This window comes from Epithele typhae (assembly GCF_022376455.1).
Source record: "Epithele typhae strain CBS 203.58 chromosome Unknown BXZ73scaffold_2, whole genome shotgun sequence".
Lineage (NCBI taxonomy): Eukaryota > Fungi > Basidiomycota > Agaricomycetes > Polyporales > Epitheliaceae > Epithele > Epithele typhae.
Window position 1 is genome coordinate 438,905 of NW_025954193.1, and position 17,349 is coordinate 456,253.

The following is a 17,349-nucleotide window of genomic DNA, read 5'->3' on the forward strand; positions in this document are numbered from 1 at the left end:
TCACCAATGCTCATAGAGGTGGTATTCATTCCCATCAGACAACTACCGCAACGAGCGGTGCACGTGCGGGACCTCCAAGCACCAACTACTAGATCGGATGAATACGCCACCTGGCCTCGTGGTGGATGTAGTGCCCTCAGTCTTGATCGCACAGAGGTTGTTCATATGCATAGTACTATAGAGATTCTACACGTGCACCGAAAAGTGCCTTGGATATAGCGCAAAAGAGGGTATTCTTGTGCCGCAGAAGGAACAATCCCAGCGACCTTAGTGGGCCACTCATCAGGATGTTCGCGAACGTTCGAGCCGATGAGATGACGAAGAAACGGCTGGAGTGCCATAGAATCACTCCGAATCCGAGCCATCGTCTCTTTGATAGCCCTTTGCCCTCAGGAGGCTGCCATTTGCGTCGATGCGCGCTGGTATTGCTGCCCCTTTGTACGTTCCTCGAGATAGAGCCAGTACGTAAGGGCTATCGTTATGTCGGCTCGCTCGGCCGCTCGCTGATGAGGAGTTACAGGGAGTTACGTCCAAGTACTCAGGCCAGCCTCGGCGTCTACGTCCAACTTTTCGCGGTCCAACTCCGCTTCAAACCTTGTCTGGAGAAGCGTTGCGGAGGCGCGCTAGATCCTGCTAGATTTCCAACTCCCAGCAGCCCGCCTCTCCGGTATGTTCATCTGTGATGTCCCTTGCTTCGACACAGAATAGATAATTTCTCATTGCAGAATGGATGCTACTCTGGCACCGGCCGTCTTTACTCCAGGCTCGCTGTATATCGCCGGCTTCACACAAGCACGAGCCCCGCATCTAGCCCTCATCATCCCGAAGGACAATAAGTTCGGGGACCTCGTGCACATCCGCATCGATCGAGCCATCTCGGATAACTGGAAATTCCAGCACAGGATACAGAAGATATCTGGAGACATGTTTTTGTCCTCCCTCCTCAGGATCCATGACATCTCCGCGGGCCCGCTGACCGTCGAGCAGCTGCGGGACGCTGCATCCACAGTTGTCGTCCCAGACCACGGCGAATTCGGAGCGTGCAGTGCTTGGGTCTTGCAGGTTGTCGACGAGCTGCACAAGAGGGGCTTTGTGCAGCTGTCTGATACGGCAGGACTAGCAGCAGAGATCGATGCGTTTGCGACGGGAAGCAAAGCCTATGCCCGTCGAGACCGTTTCCCTAATGTAGCCGCGTCCCAGTACTGCTCCTGAGCCAGTGTTTTCAATAATCATGGGCGTTCATCTCGCGGGAGGCCTCGAATTCGACCGTACGTTTGTCAGCCGCGCGGCCCAGAACGCGTGTTCACGAGCTCGAAGCACGCCATGTGTCGGGCGTCCGCGGTGAGACGGTCTGCGGAGAGGTTCGTACGTCTACCGCTGCGCTTGCGTCGCATTCGGAGGCGGGGGCGGGTTGCAATGGACGGAGCGAGCTAGGTCTCTGATGGCGGCGCGCGCCTGAGGCCGGAGGGCGGCATGCCCGGGATGTCGACGGAGGTTGGATACTGGATCCTCCTCTGTGCAAGCCAGCGTATGCCGTCGACCGCACATTCTTCGTGGCGTGCTTTAGCCTCGATTGCTACGGACCACACGCGGTGGCTCATTTTCCAACCTCGGATTATTGCCATAAACGGGAGGGACGATCTTGCCGTGATTGACTATAACCTTTGATTATGTACGGAATACCTAAGTCCAAGGGAATACCATCAGGCATGAATAGAGGACGTGCCGCATGGGTGGGAGCAGGCTGCAGCGTGCACGTTTGCGGCGAGCAATTGGACGGTCTTGCGGGGACGCACGTACGCAGCCCTGGATGCGCACTGATGCCCACTAATGTCGCCTCGCTGAGAGCCCGTGCGACCCGCCCAGCGCGCGCACAGGGAAATATACCGCTCCTCGCTCGCTTAGACGCGATGCACAACTTCCCAAGAGCCCCCACTCTGTCGCCTGCGCCGTGACCACCAGCGAACGCAATGAGCTCGAGCCTGCGCACCGCCCAGCTCGCGTTTGCTGTCCCCGACGCCCCCTGGGCCGCTCTCGCAGACGGACGTCCGCCGACCTCCGTCGTGGCCGACGCCGAGCCACCCGGCGGACACCAGGTGCAAATCCCCCACCTCGACCTCGTCCTCACCACCATCCTCCCTGCCGCCGCCATCCTGCTCACCCTTGGCGCGGACGTCCTCTCGCGTCTCCCCTACCCCCGCCTCCTCCGCCGCGCCGCCTGCACGCTCTCCAGCCCGTTCCGCGACTTTTTCACGCTCGCCGACCTCGAAGCGCCCGTTCCCTGTCCTCTCCACCGTGCGCCATGGAAAGCCCGCGTCCTCGTTCTTGGCTCGGCCCTGCAAAGCATCGTCTGGCTTGCCGTCTTGGTCTATAGGGAGGAGGTGGGGGATTTGGAGGGCAGCGTGGAGGCGGGAGTGGCGTTTTTGGCCTGGGTGCGTCGCGCGAGTCCGTTTCGAACAATGTCGCCGCTGACCCGCGCCGCGACGTGCAGACGTACGCCTTCGCGCGGGTGCTCGCCCGGCCGCCGGCGACGCCCCCGTACTTGCTCCTGGGCTTTTATGTGACGTGCGCGCTCGCGGCGCTTCACGACGTTGCGCTTGACCTTTTCGGGGACTCGGTCGACTATGGCGCCCTCGTCCTCTGCGGCGGGCAGCTCTGCCTCGCCGGGCTCCTCGTGTGGGTCGCCGGGACGTACCCCCTTCGCGCGGAATGGCCCGCAGACAACGTTGCCAAGCCCTCAGACGTACGTCCCTGTCAGTCAACCTGTTCTCGGCCTCGCATGAAACACCCGCGGATTAGCCATCCTCAAACAAATATTCAGTCCCGGAGGACAGCGTCAACTTGTGGACCTGGTCGACGTTTTCGTTCGTGGAACCGCTCTTCAAGATATCCAACTCGCGCACCGTTAATGAAGAAGACGTCTGGACATTATCCCCGTTCTTCACCCACAAGAACATATTCACCAAATATCTCCGATACGTCTCCGAGTGCGTGTCGTCATTGAGGAGCGCATACAGGCCTTGCTGACGAGCACCGTCCAGATACCCTACTCATTCGCTACTGCGATACCTACTGGTCTCGAGCTCCCTCGACTTAATCCTGGATGTCACGCTCGAGTCGTGGAGCGCCGTCGTCGGTGCGCATAGCCTCTCCGCGCTCGCCCCTTACCCCCTCACAATCTCCACGCAGGTTTCGTGCCTCCATATGCACTCCAGCGCATATTAACCGCACTTTCGGATCCGTCGCCGAACGCGAGGAACACGGCCTACTTCTTCGCGTTCGTCGCGTTTTTGGCCAACCTTTCATTTGCACAGGTCGACGTGAACAAGGGCTGGTTCACGCGCCGGGCGTACGAGCGCACACGGGGGCAGCTGTTCTGCGCCTTGCACTACAAGCATGTTTCTCTCACGCGCACCGAGAGCGGGCTGCTGACCTCTGCTTTCAGGGCGCTCAAGCGGCGAGACGTCAGCGGCAAGCACGCGCAGGGCCCCGGAGGGAGCGAAGAGGACGAGGGGAGCGCCGATCTGGGCAAGATCGTGAACCTCATGCAGTCCGTCACGATGCTCTCTTCCCCATTGTCCGTGCCGCTCCGCTCACGCGTATCACCACAGGGGCGACGCGTACGCCGTCTCGGGACGGTTCTGGCAATTCGCCGGCTTTTTCCTCGCCCCCGTCCGTCTCACCATTGCTCTGGTGTATCTATACCGGTGAGTCTGGATCCGAAGAGCCGTCTGATCGATGGCGGCCCAGGTCGCCTCGGGAATACGTAGACAGACGTTCCAGACCGGAAATTCGGCCGTTACAGCCGCCCGGAATCTGGTATACGGCTGTCTACGCATTCCAGAGGCGAACCAGGTTTTTTTCGCCTTCGTCCATTTGCACCGCGCGCATGCTGAGCTTGCCGCAGTCTTCTCGGGTGGAGTGCGTTCACCGCCGTCGGCGTCACCGTCCTCGTCTACCTCCTCAACTTGCCGTTAGGCAGATACGATGTCTATGTGAGACCGTCTGTTTAATCTTGGGCCGCAGCCGGCAGCTTCTCTAACCCCGCCCGATCACAGCTCATGCGCGAAAATTGGAGAGCGTCCGATAGGCGTATGAATGCCGTAAACGAACTGTTCCAAAATATCCGGTTCCTCAAATTTTACGGTTGGGGTAGGTCACATTTGAAACCCCATGCTCAGGCCGACCTTCTGACTGCTCCCGCCTAGAGCTCCGTTGGAGCCAGCGCGTCAAGCAGGCTCGTGATGACGAGCTTGGCTGGCGGGTCAAGGTGAACATCGTCGACGTGATCATCACCTTCATCTGGCACTGGATGCCCTCCGCGACCGCGCTGGCGTCGTTCGTATGCTACACAGTCATCGCCGGCGAACAGCTCACCGTCGCCACAGCGTTCACAGCCATCGCGCTCTTTAACCAGCTTCAGACCCCGATGCTCCAACTGCCAGAACAGATGTTCGCCCTGCTCCACGGTACGCCATCTCGGCCCTGTGCTCCATGCCCGCTACTGACTGAACGATTATCCTTGCAGCGTACATCAGTATGCAGCGTATCCAGAGCTTCCTGGACGAGCCCGAGGTGCCCGACTGGGCGTCATCCCTCAAACGAGACCCTCAAACCCCAACGACGCCCGCCGCCCAAATCGGCTTCGACGATGCCTCCTTCGTCTGGGACGCCGCACCTGGCGACCGCACGCCTGCCCGCTTCACGCTCGGCCCTCTCAACATCCGCTTCCCTCCCGGCAAGCTCTCGTTGGTCAGCGGCCCGACAGGGTCGGGTAAGAGTGCGCTGTTGGTCGCCCTGTTGGGAGGTGCGTCGGTTACCCGCCCGTGACGACCGCTCGCTCACGTGAAAGAAAAAAAGAAATGCATTGCCTCGCAGGCAAGGTTGTGCTAAACAAGGCGGGGCATCAGGTCGCGTACTGCGCCCAGAACCCGTGGCTGGAGCATGCGACAATCCGGGACAACATTGTCTTTGGGGCGGGGTACGGGTTTGACGAGGGCCGCTATCAGGCCGTGATTGAATCGTGCGCGCTGCAACGGGACCTGGACATGTTCGCCGCCGGGGATATGACAGGTCAGTTCGAAGTCGCCCTGGGAATTATTAATCACGCCCAGAACGGTTCTGATCCGTCGTCCCCCTGACAGAAATTGGCGAGAAGGGTATTACCCTCTCTGGCGGGCAGCGCGCGCGCATTGCCCTCGCGAGGGCGCTTTACTCTCAAGCCAAGGTTTGTTTTTCCCCTCGGATCGACCGCGGAACCTAATATTGATGTCCGTGCGCAGGTCATTTTGCTTGACGATCCGTACGTCGGTCATGAGGTGCTGCTCGCTGCGTACTCATTGTTTTTAGGCTCGCCGCAGTTGATCTCCACACCGCCAACCACCTTGTGAGGAAGGCGCTGTCCGGAGACCTCGCTCGCGACCGCACCATAATTTTGGTTACCCATCATGTCACCCTCTGCGTCTCCGTGGCCGCGCACATCGTCGAGCTCCAGTCAGGGGCAGTAAAACGGAGCGGCTCGACGGCCGAGCTGCGTGAACAGGGTGAACTGGACAAGTTCGTGGAGGCGGAGGACGTGGTCGACGACACCGGCACTGAGGCGTCCTCTCACACCGAGGTGGAGAACGAGGCCGACCTGACGGCGGCGAAGGCGAACGGAAACGGCGCGACTGCGCTCGCCGACTTGGGCAAGCTCGTCGATGATGAGGCACGTGCGGAGGGACGGGTGTCCGCGCGCACATACTGGACATACATCCGTGCGGCCGGAGTGCTCTTCTGGGTCTTCACGTTCCTGTTCATGCTTCTCATGCGGTTCATCGAAGTCAGCTTCCGGGTAAGTGGATGTCTGTTGATCATCAGGACATGATTTGTGACGGTGTCGTAGTTCTTCATAGCGAAGTGGGGAGAAGCGTACGAACAGAGCGACGCCAGTGACGGGCCCTTGACCTCGATCATAGGCCACAACCCTTTGGACAGACTTCCGCCGCCCAACCAGGACGTGCGCCCCTGGCTCATGATCTACCTGTACATCTCCATCGCCAGCGCACTCACCGTCCTCTTCAGCATCTCGCTCGGATACTACTCCTCCCTCCAAGCCTCGCGCACGCTCTTCTCCGCGATGCTCCGCCGCCTTGTCCGCGCCCCCTCCCGCTTCTTCGACACCACGCCCGTCGGCCGCATCCTCAACCGCTTCACCGCGGACATCAACACGGTCGACAACGCGCTGCACGTCTCCGCGCGCTCCGCGCTCTCCGGCACGCTCAACTTCGTCATCTCCTTCACCGTCATCATCTCCGTCGTGCCCTCGTTCGCGCCCTGCGCGCTCTTCATCGCCTGGCTCTACGTCCGCCTCGCCCCGAGCTACGTCCGCGCCTCTCGCGACCTCCGCCGGCTCGAGAGCATATCGCTCTCGCCCGCGTTCGCCGGCTTTGACGAGCTCCTCCGCGGCCTGCCGCACGTGCGCGCGTTCGGGATGGAGCGCCGGTATCAGGACCGGTTCTACGAGCGCGTGGACCGCTTCCAGTCCTTCGACCACGTCTACGTGCGTATTTCCGACTAGCTTGAGTCCCAAGTGTGGAGGGTGCGGTGCTGACTCTTGTGACAGTGGTTGATTGCGGGGTGGCTGAACTGGCGATATGACTGTGCGTGGCTCATCTTTCGGGCTTTGTTATCAGGGCTGCCGCTCACGTTGAGATAGGTCTTGGGTCCGTCGTCGTGTTCATGACGACGCTTTTCGCGCTGTGGAGCGGGGTCTCGTCGGGATACGCCGCGCTGGTCATCGTTCAAGCCGCCATGTTCGCAGACGCTTCGCGGACTCTGGTCAGGTATGCAGCGCGTACCATTCGCCGTGCGGAGACGCTGACGCATTCCTGCAGAGTTCTCGCCCAGGTGGAGTTGGACTTCAACTCTGTGGAGCGCATCGTCGAGTACCTCAATGTGCCACAAGAAGCCGCCGCGGTCGTCGAAAGCAAGCGACCGCCTGCAGCGTGGCCGACGTCAAACGGCGACCTCGTGGTGGAGGACCTAACGGTGCGGTATGCCCCGCATCTGCCAGACGTCTTGAAGCAGCTGTCGTTCCGTGTCAACCCTACCGAGAAGATCGGCGTGGTAAGCTGGGGTTCTTGGCTTCTTACTGTCACGTTAACGTATGCGACTTCTCCAGGTTGGTCGAACCGGGTCTGGGAAATCTACTCTGGCTATGTCGCTGCTCAGGATAGTCGAACCTGCCGGTGGACACATCTTGTAGGCTTATACTAAAGCTTCGATATGTCCATCACACTGACTTGACTCCCCAGCGTTGACGGCATCGACATCACAACCATCGGCCTCGAAGACCTCCGAAGCCGCCTTGTATGCGTCTGTTGACTTCTCGGCTTCCTTCCCTTCCATCTAATTTCGGTTTCCCTCTAGACCATCATCAGCCAAGACGTATCATTGTTCACCGGGACCCTCCGCAGCAATCTGGATCCCTTCGACGAACACACCGACGAAGAGTGCTGGGACGTCCTCGAGCGATGCCACCTCAAAACGATCTTGAACAACTCCTTGGACCGTTCAGGAAGCACAGAGCAAGTCAGGCTCGACATGCCCATCAGCCAAACGGGCTCCCTGAGCGCGGGCGAGCGACAGCTGGTGGCGATGGCCCGAGCCATTCTTCGGCACAGCAACGTGGTCATTCTCGACGAGGCGACTTCTCAGATTGACTCCGACCTCGACGACCAGGTACGTGATCCTATATCCTCCCAGAAGTCACCGACTGACAGCCGCGACCGTTCTAGATCCAACGAACCATCCGAGAAGAGTTCGCGGGCGCCATCGTCATCACCATCGCGCACCGCCTGAAGACCGTCCTGGACTACGACCGCATCATGGTCCTCGGCGCAGGCGACATCCTCGAGTTCGACACCCCTCACGAGCTCCTCCGCACTCCGGGTGGTGTGTTCAGGGACATGTGCCGCGCGAGTGCGGACAGGAGGGTGCACCAAGCAGTGTCGGAGGCCTGCGCTCCCTAGCACGCACAGCACGCCTGTTGCGGGAATCTGCACACGTGGACATCGCAAATTGTCGTATTCACTCGGGCACACATTGGATTGTTGGATATATAGCACATCTCTGGGGGTACGTACGTACATAGTTAAAGTTACTGCAATGCCGGCAGGCGTAGGGCCTGCCATTAATGAACACGTGCCGAGTTTGGTCGGCGCTGCCAGTTGCATAGTGCTGAGACGCATGAATCCGCTGAACACGGAGAACATGAGGATCAGCGCGAGCCCGGATCCTGAGACGAGGGCGCAGAGTGAGTGCGGTGGCGACGGCTGTCTGTCAATCAGTCGGAAACGCTGTGGGCGGTGTAGGCCAGACACGGCTGTGACGGACGCGACTGACAGGAGCCGGTCCCAATTGACGACTACTTACCGTCTCTGCCATGCCTGTCCAGCACCGACCTTCTCTCTCCTCTCCTCCACCCTCCCGTCCCCCACGAGCGATCTGCGACGATGGCGTACCCCGGGCAGCACGACGTCGTGTCGGGCGAGCAGTACCGCTATGCACTGACGAACTTCGTGAGCTCCCTCTGTCCTCCGATGGGCCCGGACTGTGCACTGACCCCCCGCGGTCCAGCGTATTGCACACGAGAAGGTGGAGGAGCAGCGGGTGCAGATGCTCGAGCAGGAAAAGCAGGTCGCGCAGCTCCGCGACCGCATCGCGCTCCTCGAGGGCTCCGGCCAGAACAGCCATCTCGGCGTGAGCAAGCTGGGCGGGAACTCAGTCGATGACTTTTCGATCAAGGTGCGCCCCGTCCGTTCATACCGCTGCGATCCGCACGACCCTCAACCCGCGCGGCCCTCCCCCGTGTGTTCCGCGCGCGTGTACAGAACGCGGCCTCGGGGCTCGAGAGACAGATCAACCGCTGGGCGGCGGACGTCACCCGTGCGCCCCCCGCGCCACCCAACACCCTCCGGCACGCCGCGCTCACCGACTGCTTCGACGACGACCCGCCCGAGCTCCCGTACTCGTCCGTCGCGTCCGGGATCCAGATCCAGAGCCTCCTCCGCCACGCCGTCTCCAAGACCATTGCCGAGGGCATCGTCAACTGCCTCATCGTGACCGACTCCCCAGAGGCGAACATCCAGCTCACCCGCATACACGAGCACATCTTCTCTCGTGCGTACCCCCCTCCTCGTGCCCTCCATCCCTCGCGCGCGTGCTCACCGCGCCCCACAGGCGATCCCACCGTGGCCGCCGTCTGGCGCCGGCAGACGTTCACCGCCGCCGTCGAGTCCTGCTCGACCGACATGTCCCGCTTCTTCCTCTCCGAGCACATGCCCAACCTCGGCGCCCTCCTCGGGCTCGACCTCGGCGACCTGAAGGCCCAGGGCGCGGAAAAGCCGGCCCCCTCCGCCGCCGCGGGCGGCGTCTTCGCCGTCCTCGAGGCCGCCTACGAGTTCTCGCGCATGCTCCACGGCGCGCCCTCGAGCTCCGGCGGCACCGTCGACGCCTTCTACCGCGCGTTCGTGCCCGACGTCGCGAGCACGATGAACCCGCGCCAGATCGAGCTCGTCAAGCGCTGCCACCGCACCGAGCGCGGCGAGCCCGACCGCGTCGGCGCCACCGTCTTCCCCGGGCTCGTCAAGGTCTCGCGCGCGCCGCCGAACGCAGGCGGGGGCGCGGCCGACGCCGTCCAGACCGTCGTCCGCCGCGCGCAGGTGATATGCGAGTGCGCGATGCTCGGCACCGGCCCAGTGGCAGCGCCCCCCGCGGGGGGCGGGTTCGTGAGTCCGATGTCGTCTCCGCCGACGTCGCCGCCACCAGGCACGATGAGCCCGCAGCCGTCGATCGGGATGGTGTCTCCACCCCCGTCTGTGTCCCCAGCGCACTTCACGAACGGGCGTGGTTAGACGAGGCTTATGCTACTGTATCTTGATTCACCGTTGTTGTGGCTTGCAAGGATCAGGGCGATTCGGGATGGATAGATGCACGGCGTCCGGTGTGTAGTCTAGTAAAATATTATTACGTAGTATCTAGTCCTGTACCACCAAGAGCGATGCCAATGTGGCCTCCGTCTCGACAACCTGCAATGCCTGGATGACCTCTAGCCGTTTGCGAGCCGCATCGAGCCAATCCGACACGAGGACCTTTGCGGGGCCTTTGAGCTGGTTGAGTTCGCGGGCAGCCGTGTCCAGGTCCTTCTCGTTCAGGTAGTACTCCGCGCGGGCGAGCACACTGAGCACGTCCGAGCCCTCGACGAGCCCGTGGCGCTGGAAACGGAACGACGAGAAGAGGTTCGACGCCAGGTAGGAGAGCACGCCAGCGTTCTGGTCCGGGACGAGCGCAACACTCGACACGTGCGGCGCCACGCTCGCCGTGAACCACGTCGTGAGGTCCGCGAGGGGCTCGATGCCGACGTCGGGGACGTCCGACGCCTCCAACGTCTCGAGTGCCGCGGCGACGACGGGGTCTTCGCGTGCCGCGGCCGCGTGGCGGAGGACGCGGAGCTCTTCGCGGAAGGGCTTGCGCTCCGGCGCGTCGAGGACGTGGCCGACGGCGCGCAGGGCGGACCAGAGCGCGTGCACGCGGAGGTTCTCGTCCAGGTAGGCCGAGTTGTCGAGTGCGACGCGCTCCAGGCGCTTGAGGTTGGTTGCGATCTCGTCGAGCTTCGCGAGGCGGCCGCCGCGCTCCTGCTCGACGCGCATCTTGATCTCGCGAATCCAGCGGCGCTGAAGCTCGATGCCCTGGGCGACGACCTCCGCGTTGAGGCTGCACGAAGTCTCGCATTGAGGACGATGCGCACGAGGCCAAAGGAAGTGACGTACCGCTCGTTGATGATCTCGCTCTGCGTCTGGAGCTCGTTCTGGAGCCTCTGACGGTACTCCGTGATCATGTTCGCGCGCTCCGCCTCGAAGAACTTGCGGAAGCTGTCTTCTTGGCTGTCGAGCTTGTCCTGCGCCTGCATCTCGAGGTCCATGAGCGACTGCATGCATTCGCGCGCCTGCTCGTCAAGCGACGCCTCAAGCTTCTTCGCCTCGGCAGCCTTGATATCCTCAATGCGCGTCGCAAGCTGGGTGAGGTCGATCTTGGCTGTGTCGAGGATGTCGCGTGCTTTGTCCGCTGCGGCCGGGTTCGAGTTGAGGTAGGACGCGAGGTCATCGATGACCGTGGCGAGCTGAGCGATAACGGGTTCGGACGCGCTGAACTCAGCGATTGCGGGCGCAACAAGAGGAAGGGGGTCGGGCGCAGGTGGAGGAGGGGTAGTTTCGGATTTGACGGACTTCGGCTTCGGTGGCGGCTTCGGCCTAGAGTAGCCTGGGGGAGGCTCGAAACCAACAGGAAGGGGGAGGTTGTAGACGTTGGGATCCTGAGGAGTTTCCGACACTGGAGGGACAGCGTCCGGACCGCCGACAGCAGGCTGTTCGGGAGTGGTGGTGGCATCCGGTTTCGCACCTGCAGCCTTGTCCGCCAACGCGGCTTCTGCAGCGCGCACCAAGTCTTCCACACCCTCCGAGAACTGAACGGACTGGTGCCGGGCGATGGCCGCGGCCTTGGCGGACTTGTCTGCGACCTCCGCCTCCGCCTTCTGCACGGTGGTCTTGACGCTCCGTAAGGCGGACTTGGCCTTAGCTTCGCCCTGCTCGATAGCCTTGGACGCCTTCTCCTTGGTCTTCTCGAGCGCGTCCTTGGCCTTGTCGCCGCTGACCATAGCCACTAGCTTGTCAAAGTACTCCTTGGAGAGGACGAAGGCGTTCGCGCCCGCCTCGATGACGTCGTCCACGGAGAGGCTGTCCCAATCGTGGTCTTCCGCATACTGCACGACGGACGAGCCCAAGGGGACCTGACCAACGAAGATTTCGCGGTACTGGGGCACCTGGAAGGACACGAAGGCGCTGCCGACGTAGAAGGTGGTGACGCCGGCCGCGGAATAGAATACAAGCCGGCGGACGACGCTTTTCGTTTTCTTGGGTGGCGTGGGGGTCGTCTCTGTCGCGAGCCTCTGCAGCGGGCGCAGACGGAGGCGGGGGCGGGGGCGGGCTCGTCAGACGTGGCTCGGGCGCGAACGGTGACGGGGAGGACGGAGGAACTCACGCGACGGACGACGCGGACCGCGGCCCTGCCCGAAGGTGCGCCGACTGCCCTCGAGACAGGAAGAGCACGCAGCATGCGTGGATGGAGAGAGTGACGGTGGCCGACGACGGTCGGGGAGGTGTGAGCAGACGCGGGTGCTCGTCGTGCACGGCGTCCCGGAGGAACTCGGGATTTCGTTAATTTAACGCTCCCGCGGGACTTGTCGCTGTCTTGACGCGGGGACATGCCGGCACAAATCTGCCAGATTTTCTTATCACTTGACAGCATGGACCCCAAACCGCCGAGGTGGACGTCGGATAGAGACTCGCCCTGGTCGTCCTGAACCATGTCGGACGCGGACGAGAAAAAGGTCGCGCAAGACACGGCGCTTCCCGTGGCTGAACAACAGGAGAAACCTCGGTGGACAACAAGCCGCACCGAGCTCTGGGCCTTCTATGTCTACTACATCGTGAGTCGCCTCTCCGCCGTTGTCCGAAACCGATCGGGATCGAACGCGTACATAGGGGAACAACGGCCTCTCAGGCTTCAACTTCGGGCCCTCGCAGTTCCAGAACCTCCTCTTCCTCGCTGGCTACGATCCCAGCCAGCCACCGTTCACCACCCCGTGTGGTTCGGGGGCTTGTGTGCTCCCGTACCTAGGGCAGGTCCGCGACGGTACGCTTATACGCATCGCACGTTCGAGCGTCCATACTGACAGCTTATCTTCAGTGAATTCCATCGTCCTGCTCACCAATGGCATAAGTTTTGCACTCCAAGCCATAGTGCTTCTCATCATTGGAGCTTGGGCAGATTACGGGACTTGGCGGTATGCTCACTCTCCCGCAGTCAGCGGGTCATCACTGAGTCTACTATTCAAATTTCAGACCAAATATCACCATTATCTTCACCATCTTCGCTGTCGCAGTGTCGTTTGCCTGGCTTGGAGTAGAAGATCCTTCTCAGTGGCAGGCTGGGGTTGCGCTATACATCTTGGGCCGTGAGTCGTTCAGTAACGTCGGTCGCAAAGCATTTACTCACAAAATCCACGGGCATGCAGTGATAACATACCAGGTTGGAGTACTTGTATGTCAAGTATCGCACATACTGACCAGAGACTCAGTGCGCGCTCACTTTCTGGACGGCTGCGTTCCCTGGCCTGGCCCGGGAACTACCCAACGTCCAGGAATCTGCAGCGGAAGTCGCCGCTGGCGAGAAAAGCGTCGAAGCGCATGCTCACTACGAGTCCATGGAGCGCAACAGGATCTCGAACGTTTCCTTCGCTGTCTGCTCAGTGGGAGAGATCTTGATTTTGGCCGTCATGGTCGGTATCCTCAAAGGCCTTCACTCTGATGAAAGCACGGAAAACAACACGAAGGCATTCAGCGTGCTCATTGCTTTCTCTGGTGGCGTGTGGCGTATGTTCTCGATGCCTCTGCCTCTTCTATCTATATGCTAACGACCCCGCAGTGCTCTGCGCTCTTCCCTGGTTCTTCCTGGAGAAGCGCCGCCCAGGTCTCGCGCTCCCTCTCGGAGCCTCTATGCTCACCATCGGCTTCAAGCAGACTGTGGTAGCCTTCCGGGAGTGTATGCGCCTCAAGCAGACATTCCTCTACTTGGTCTTCTACTTTTTAATGTGAGCCATGCCACGTCACCAGTTTCCTCCTTCTCATCAGGATTGGGTGGCAGGGGAGACGTGTTGAACACCACTGTGTGAGCTTTCCTCGCAGAGGAGCCTCGAACGCTAGCTTACCTTATCCCAGCACGGTGATTGGAACCCTACAGAACAGGTGCGTGTCCATCCAGCTTAGAGTTTGTTGTTCTTACCTACGTCAATCAGTGTGGTGTCCTACTCGACGCTCCAGCTTACCCTGCTCCTGATCGTCGGAATCACCACCCAGGCGCTAGGCATCTAGTACGTCATAACAAGTTTTTCTGCAGTATGGTGCTCATCTTCCACATAGTCTGTTCTGGCTTGTGCAGAAACGCTTCCAAATTCGAACGAAGACGGTGAATCCAAGCTGGCTCTGCTGGTTTAGCTTGAAGTCTGACTTCAACACAGATGCTCATTTTCAACGTCTTTTGGATCATCGTCCTCACCATCTGGGGCTTGATCGGCATCCACACCGACAAGTTCGGGTTCAAGCACGTCTGGGAGATCTGGTACCACAGGTCTCAGAGATCACGCCACTCGAGCTGACGCAGCATTCCCCTTCGCAGGCTGTATCAGGCATACTATGGCCTCATGGTCTGCCCGTGGTACGCGTACAGTCAGACCATGATCAGCGAAGTCTCGCCGCTGCCTCAGATGTGCGTCAATACCACCATTCACTCCATCAGACGCTGAGACCTCGGTCGTACGACCAGGTTCCTCTTCTTCGCGCTCTTCTCCGTGGTGGGGAAGACGTCCGCGTTCATCGGTCCGCTCGTCTCGTCCGCCATCATCACCGCCTCGGGGAACAACGACAACTACCCGTTCGTCTTCCTCTTCACCCTGTGAGTGCTCCGGCTCCCTCTGCGTCGAGAGCACATTCTCACAGCGTGCGGCGCGCAGCGGGGTGCTGAGCACGGCCTTCCTCTTCATGGTCGACGTCGACAAGAGCCGCACGGAATGCGACGAGTTCATCGCCGCCGAAGCGAGGCGCGAAGCGTTCGCCGCCACCGCGCCGTGAAGAGACCGCGGCGCGCGCTGGGGCCTCCGCTCCACGAGAGACACGGGACGAGACGAAACAAAGATAGAGACAAATGCCACGAATCTTCGCGAACGACGAGCGGAGCCTGCCCTCACGTCGATCCCGTCGCCCAGGCCGCTCACTCTCCGCTTTGTCGCCCGCCCCCCTCTTCTCTCCCTCCCTCCCCCCGTGGATCGAAATCGAATGTATGCCGGTCGGAGCGCCCCCCCCCCCGCACGGATCGAATGTCGACCGGACAGAGCCTGAGGCCTGAACACGCGCGCGCGGCCGGGTCAGCAGACCCCCTCCCCGTCCCCTATGCCCACCGCGTCCCACCGCCCGCCCTAAGCTAGGACGTTTGCGGGCGGCCACCTGGCTCCCTGATCGCTCTCGGGCGGCGTGCTCGTCATGCAGCTCACGACGACAAACCCGCCGTCCGAGGACTGGCATGCCCGCTCCTCCCCTCCTCCTAGGGCAGTGGACGTTTCCGTAGCGCGAACTTCCCGTCTCTGCGGCGGCCAGAAGCGGGGGTCTCATGAAAGCACGATATGGTCGCGTGCCGTCCCCCTCGAGCGGAGGGAGGACCGGTGCACGATCGCGTCTTTGTACCATTCGCGCGCGCGCACGATGCGTGCTCGAGGGGAGGCCAAGTCCCAACCCTGCCGTACCAGCCGTTCGGAGCCTCTGCGCTATCTGCAGCTCCCCACGCGCCCCAACGCGCTGCCAGATTGGGCCGGGGCCGATCGCGCACGGTATCTGCCTTTGCCGTATCGGGCGCAGGACTGAATGCGCGAGTGGGGGTATGTGCGGGACAGGGTCCGGCTGAACCTTGCCCACCGCGTGTGCGGAGTCGATTGCGCAGGCTAGGACGCCGTGGGAGCCTGGGAGGGCACTTCATACAGCAGGCATCGCGCGGGGAAGATGAGACTTCGAAAAGCGTACATTCCAGAACCTATGCAAAAAGTAGTGATACAGCGTATGGTACATGCTTTTGGAGTACTGCGGGCGACGGGCCGTACGACAACGGAAACGAAAGCGGACGGGTCCAAGACAATAGGAAGGGTGAAAAGACTAGCCAATGCGCCAACGGTCCTAGCGCGGGGAAACGGCGGTGGTACAGGAAAGTGGAGAGTTGGATGGCAACGACGACCGCCGGAGATAACCAGAGACTCGCAGAACTCCACCTTCCTCACGGGTGGCGATATCTACTCCCGAACCGACGGACAAGGGAGAAGGGAGCAAGAGTGGAGGGGAGGCGGGTTTACACGCAGACAAGCCGCCGACGGCGAGCGGGAGGGTCTGCGACAGCACCGGGGGGCCCGAGGTCGTGAATGACGAATGCGGCGGCGATACGGTGCGGAGCTTGGAGCCGTGGTCTTTTGCAGGGGTGCGGGAATGCGGGTGTAGGGTGCTCTTACTGTACAGCGCGTGTGGGTCCTAGGGTATGCGAGCTGGAATGATCGTGCGTCGTGCGGGTAGGCCAAATCCGGACGTGGTCGAGGAGCGGCAGAAGCATGCGAGATCCGAGGCAGGCAGCAGGCGGAGCGGGGGCTACCCACGGTCTAGTTGAACCCGTCAAAGTGACCCTTGAGGATCCGCTCGCCCATGGGCGACGGCGCGCGCGGGGGCCGTGGCGAGCCCGGCGCGAGCGTGTTCGCGCGGCGGGGCTTGCGCGGGGTTGGGGTCGTGCCGGGCGACTTGCTGCGCGGCGCCGCCGCGATATCCGGCGGGCCCACCAGCCGCGGGGCAGCCATGCCAACAGGGACGGGAGGCTAGTGGAGCCAGTATGAGCACACCCCGACGCAAAACAGAGGGGGCAACAGGGCGACGTACCCTGGCAATGCTTCCTCCGAGCGAGAGTCTGCGGAGGAGCCCCGCGGCGCGGTCCTGCTGCTGGCCCGCCGCGGGGACGACAGGGGCCGCAGGAGGGAAGCGGTCGTGGCCCGGCCAAGCCGCGGCGCTGGCGCGCCGACCGTGGCGGCCGATGGGCTTGTCTGCCTCGAAGCCGTCGTCCTCTCCTGCGTGCGCGGGGGGGGGAGAGGCGAGGCGAATGCGGGGTAATCACGTGAGCGGCTGTTGCCGACGCGGGGAGTCGCGAGGGGGCTCACCTTCAAACACGGTGGGGGCGCCCATGCCGCGGCGGAAAGGGAAGGTGGACGGCGGCGACTTGGGGGACTGGGCGAGGAAGTAGGAGAGCACGGGGGAGGTGGACGGACTGAGAGGCGCGACGCGGGGCAGGGGCCCGGTCGCAGATGCGGGGGTCTGGAGAGGAGAAGGCGGGGAAAGAGACGCCGAGTCGGAGGAGGAGTCTGAAACGGAGCCGGAGCGGCGGCGGCCTCCACCGATGGGGATGGGGAGCGAGTGGGGGATGTCGTGGTCGCGGTTGGCAGACATGGTCGTGTGCGGGTGTGGGTTGTGTGCGAGAAAGAGAGCGAGCGTGTGCGGGAGGTGAAAGAGAGATCGGGACGGGGAGAGGGGGCAGGGTTTATAACGCAGGTCGTTCCAAGCTCCGCGCCAAATGCTGCGCGCTCCACTGTTCCAAGAGGGCAGACTTCCCGTCCGGCGTTGGCCGCGAAGGAGCCTACGCCCGCTCCGCCTCCGCCACCCGAGCCAAGCGTCACTC

General features: G+C 61.9%; 6 protein-coding genes across 6 annotated transcripts; 4 read left to right on the forward strand and 2 right to left on the reverse strand.

Annotated features, from left to right (window-relative positions):
- Positions 1-726: 726 nt before the first annotated feature.
- Positions 727-1,212, forward strand: BXZ73DRAFT_38242 (uncharacterized protein; the record flags this gene model as incomplete). Its single annotated transcript, XM_048018150.1, has 1 exon — positions 727-1,212. The coding sequence occupies one exon, from the start codon at positions 727-729 to the stop codon at positions 1,210-1,212; it is 486 nt and encodes a 161-aa protein (XP_047883059.1).
- A 758-nt stretch (positions 1,213-1,970) lies between these two features.
- Positions 1,971-8,012, forward strand: BXZ73DRAFT_38771 (P-loop containing nucleoside triphosphate hydrolase protein; the record flags this gene model as incomplete). Its single annotated transcript, XM_048018253.1, has 22 exons — positions 1,971-2,432; positions 2,492-2,743; positions 2,800-2,987; positions 3,042-3,136; positions 3,190-3,550; positions 3,612-3,707; positions 3,908-3,995; positions 4,059-4,152; positions 4,209-4,469; positions 4,529-4,807; positions 4,861-5,073; positions 5,145-5,227; positions 5,283-5,302; positions 5,350-5,833; positions 5,885-6,541; positions 6,605-6,641; positions 6,698-6,824; positions 6,876-7,107; positions 7,163-7,242; positions 7,296-7,350; positions 7,411-7,722; positions 7,779-8,012. The coding sequence occupies 22 exons, from the start codon at positions 1,971-1,973 to the stop codon at positions 8,010-8,012; spliced, it is 4,710 nt and encodes a 1,569-aa protein (XP_047883060.1).
- Positions 8,013-8,495: 483 nt separating this feature from the next.
- BXZ73DRAFT_38673 (uncharacterized protein) lies at positions 8,496-9,896 on the forward strand (the record flags this gene model as incomplete). The annotated part of the gene is made up of 4 exons (XM_048018238.1): positions 8,496-8,561; positions 8,620-8,787; positions 8,874-9,162; positions 9,223-9,896. The coding sequence occupies 4 exons, from the start codon at positions 8,496-8,498 to the stop codon at positions 9,894-9,896; spliced, it is 1,197 nt and encodes a 398-aa protein (XP_047883061.1).
- A 123-nt stretch (positions 9,897-10,019) lies between these two features.
- Positions 10,020-12,153, reverse strand: BXZ73DRAFT_39011 (mitochondrial inner membrane protein Mitofilin; the record flags this gene model as incomplete). Its single annotated transcript, XM_048018298.1, has 3 exons — positions 10,020-10,755; positions 10,812-11,986; positions 12,079-12,153. The coding sequence occupies 3 exons, from the start codon at positions 12,151-12,153 to the stop codon at positions 10,020-10,022; spliced, it is 1,986 nt and encodes a 661-aa protein (XP_047883062.1).
- A 250-nt stretch (positions 12,154-12,403) lies between these two features.
- Positions 12,404-14,726, forward strand: BXZ73DRAFT_96056 (MFS general substrate transporter; the record flags this gene model as incomplete). Its single annotated transcript, XM_048026973.1, has 15 exons — positions 12,404-12,526; positions 12,582-12,732; positions 12,787-12,883; positions 12,942-13,054; positions 13,115-13,128; positions 13,178-13,472; positions 13,525-13,690; positions 13,744-13,767; positions 13,818-13,844; positions 13,895-13,969; positions 14,019-14,064; positions 14,117-14,217; positions 14,275-14,364; positions 14,422-14,550; positions 14,609-14,726. The coding sequence occupies 15 exons, from the start codon at positions 12,404-12,406 to the stop codon at positions 14,724-14,726; spliced, it is 1,569 nt and encodes a 522-aa protein (XP_047883063.1).
- Positions 14,727-16,288: 1,562 nt separating this feature from the next.
- On the reverse strand, positions 16,289-17,120 carry BXZ73DRAFT_96057 (uncharacterized protein; the record flags this gene model as incomplete). Its single annotated transcript, XM_048026974.1, has 3 exons — positions 16,289-16,498; positions 16,560-16,744; positions 16,835-17,120. 3 exons carry the CDS (start codon positions 17,118-17,120, stop codon positions 16,289-16,291), a joined length of 681 nt encoding a protein of 226 aa, XP_047883064.1.
- Positions 17,121-17,349: the final 229 nt, after the last annotated feature.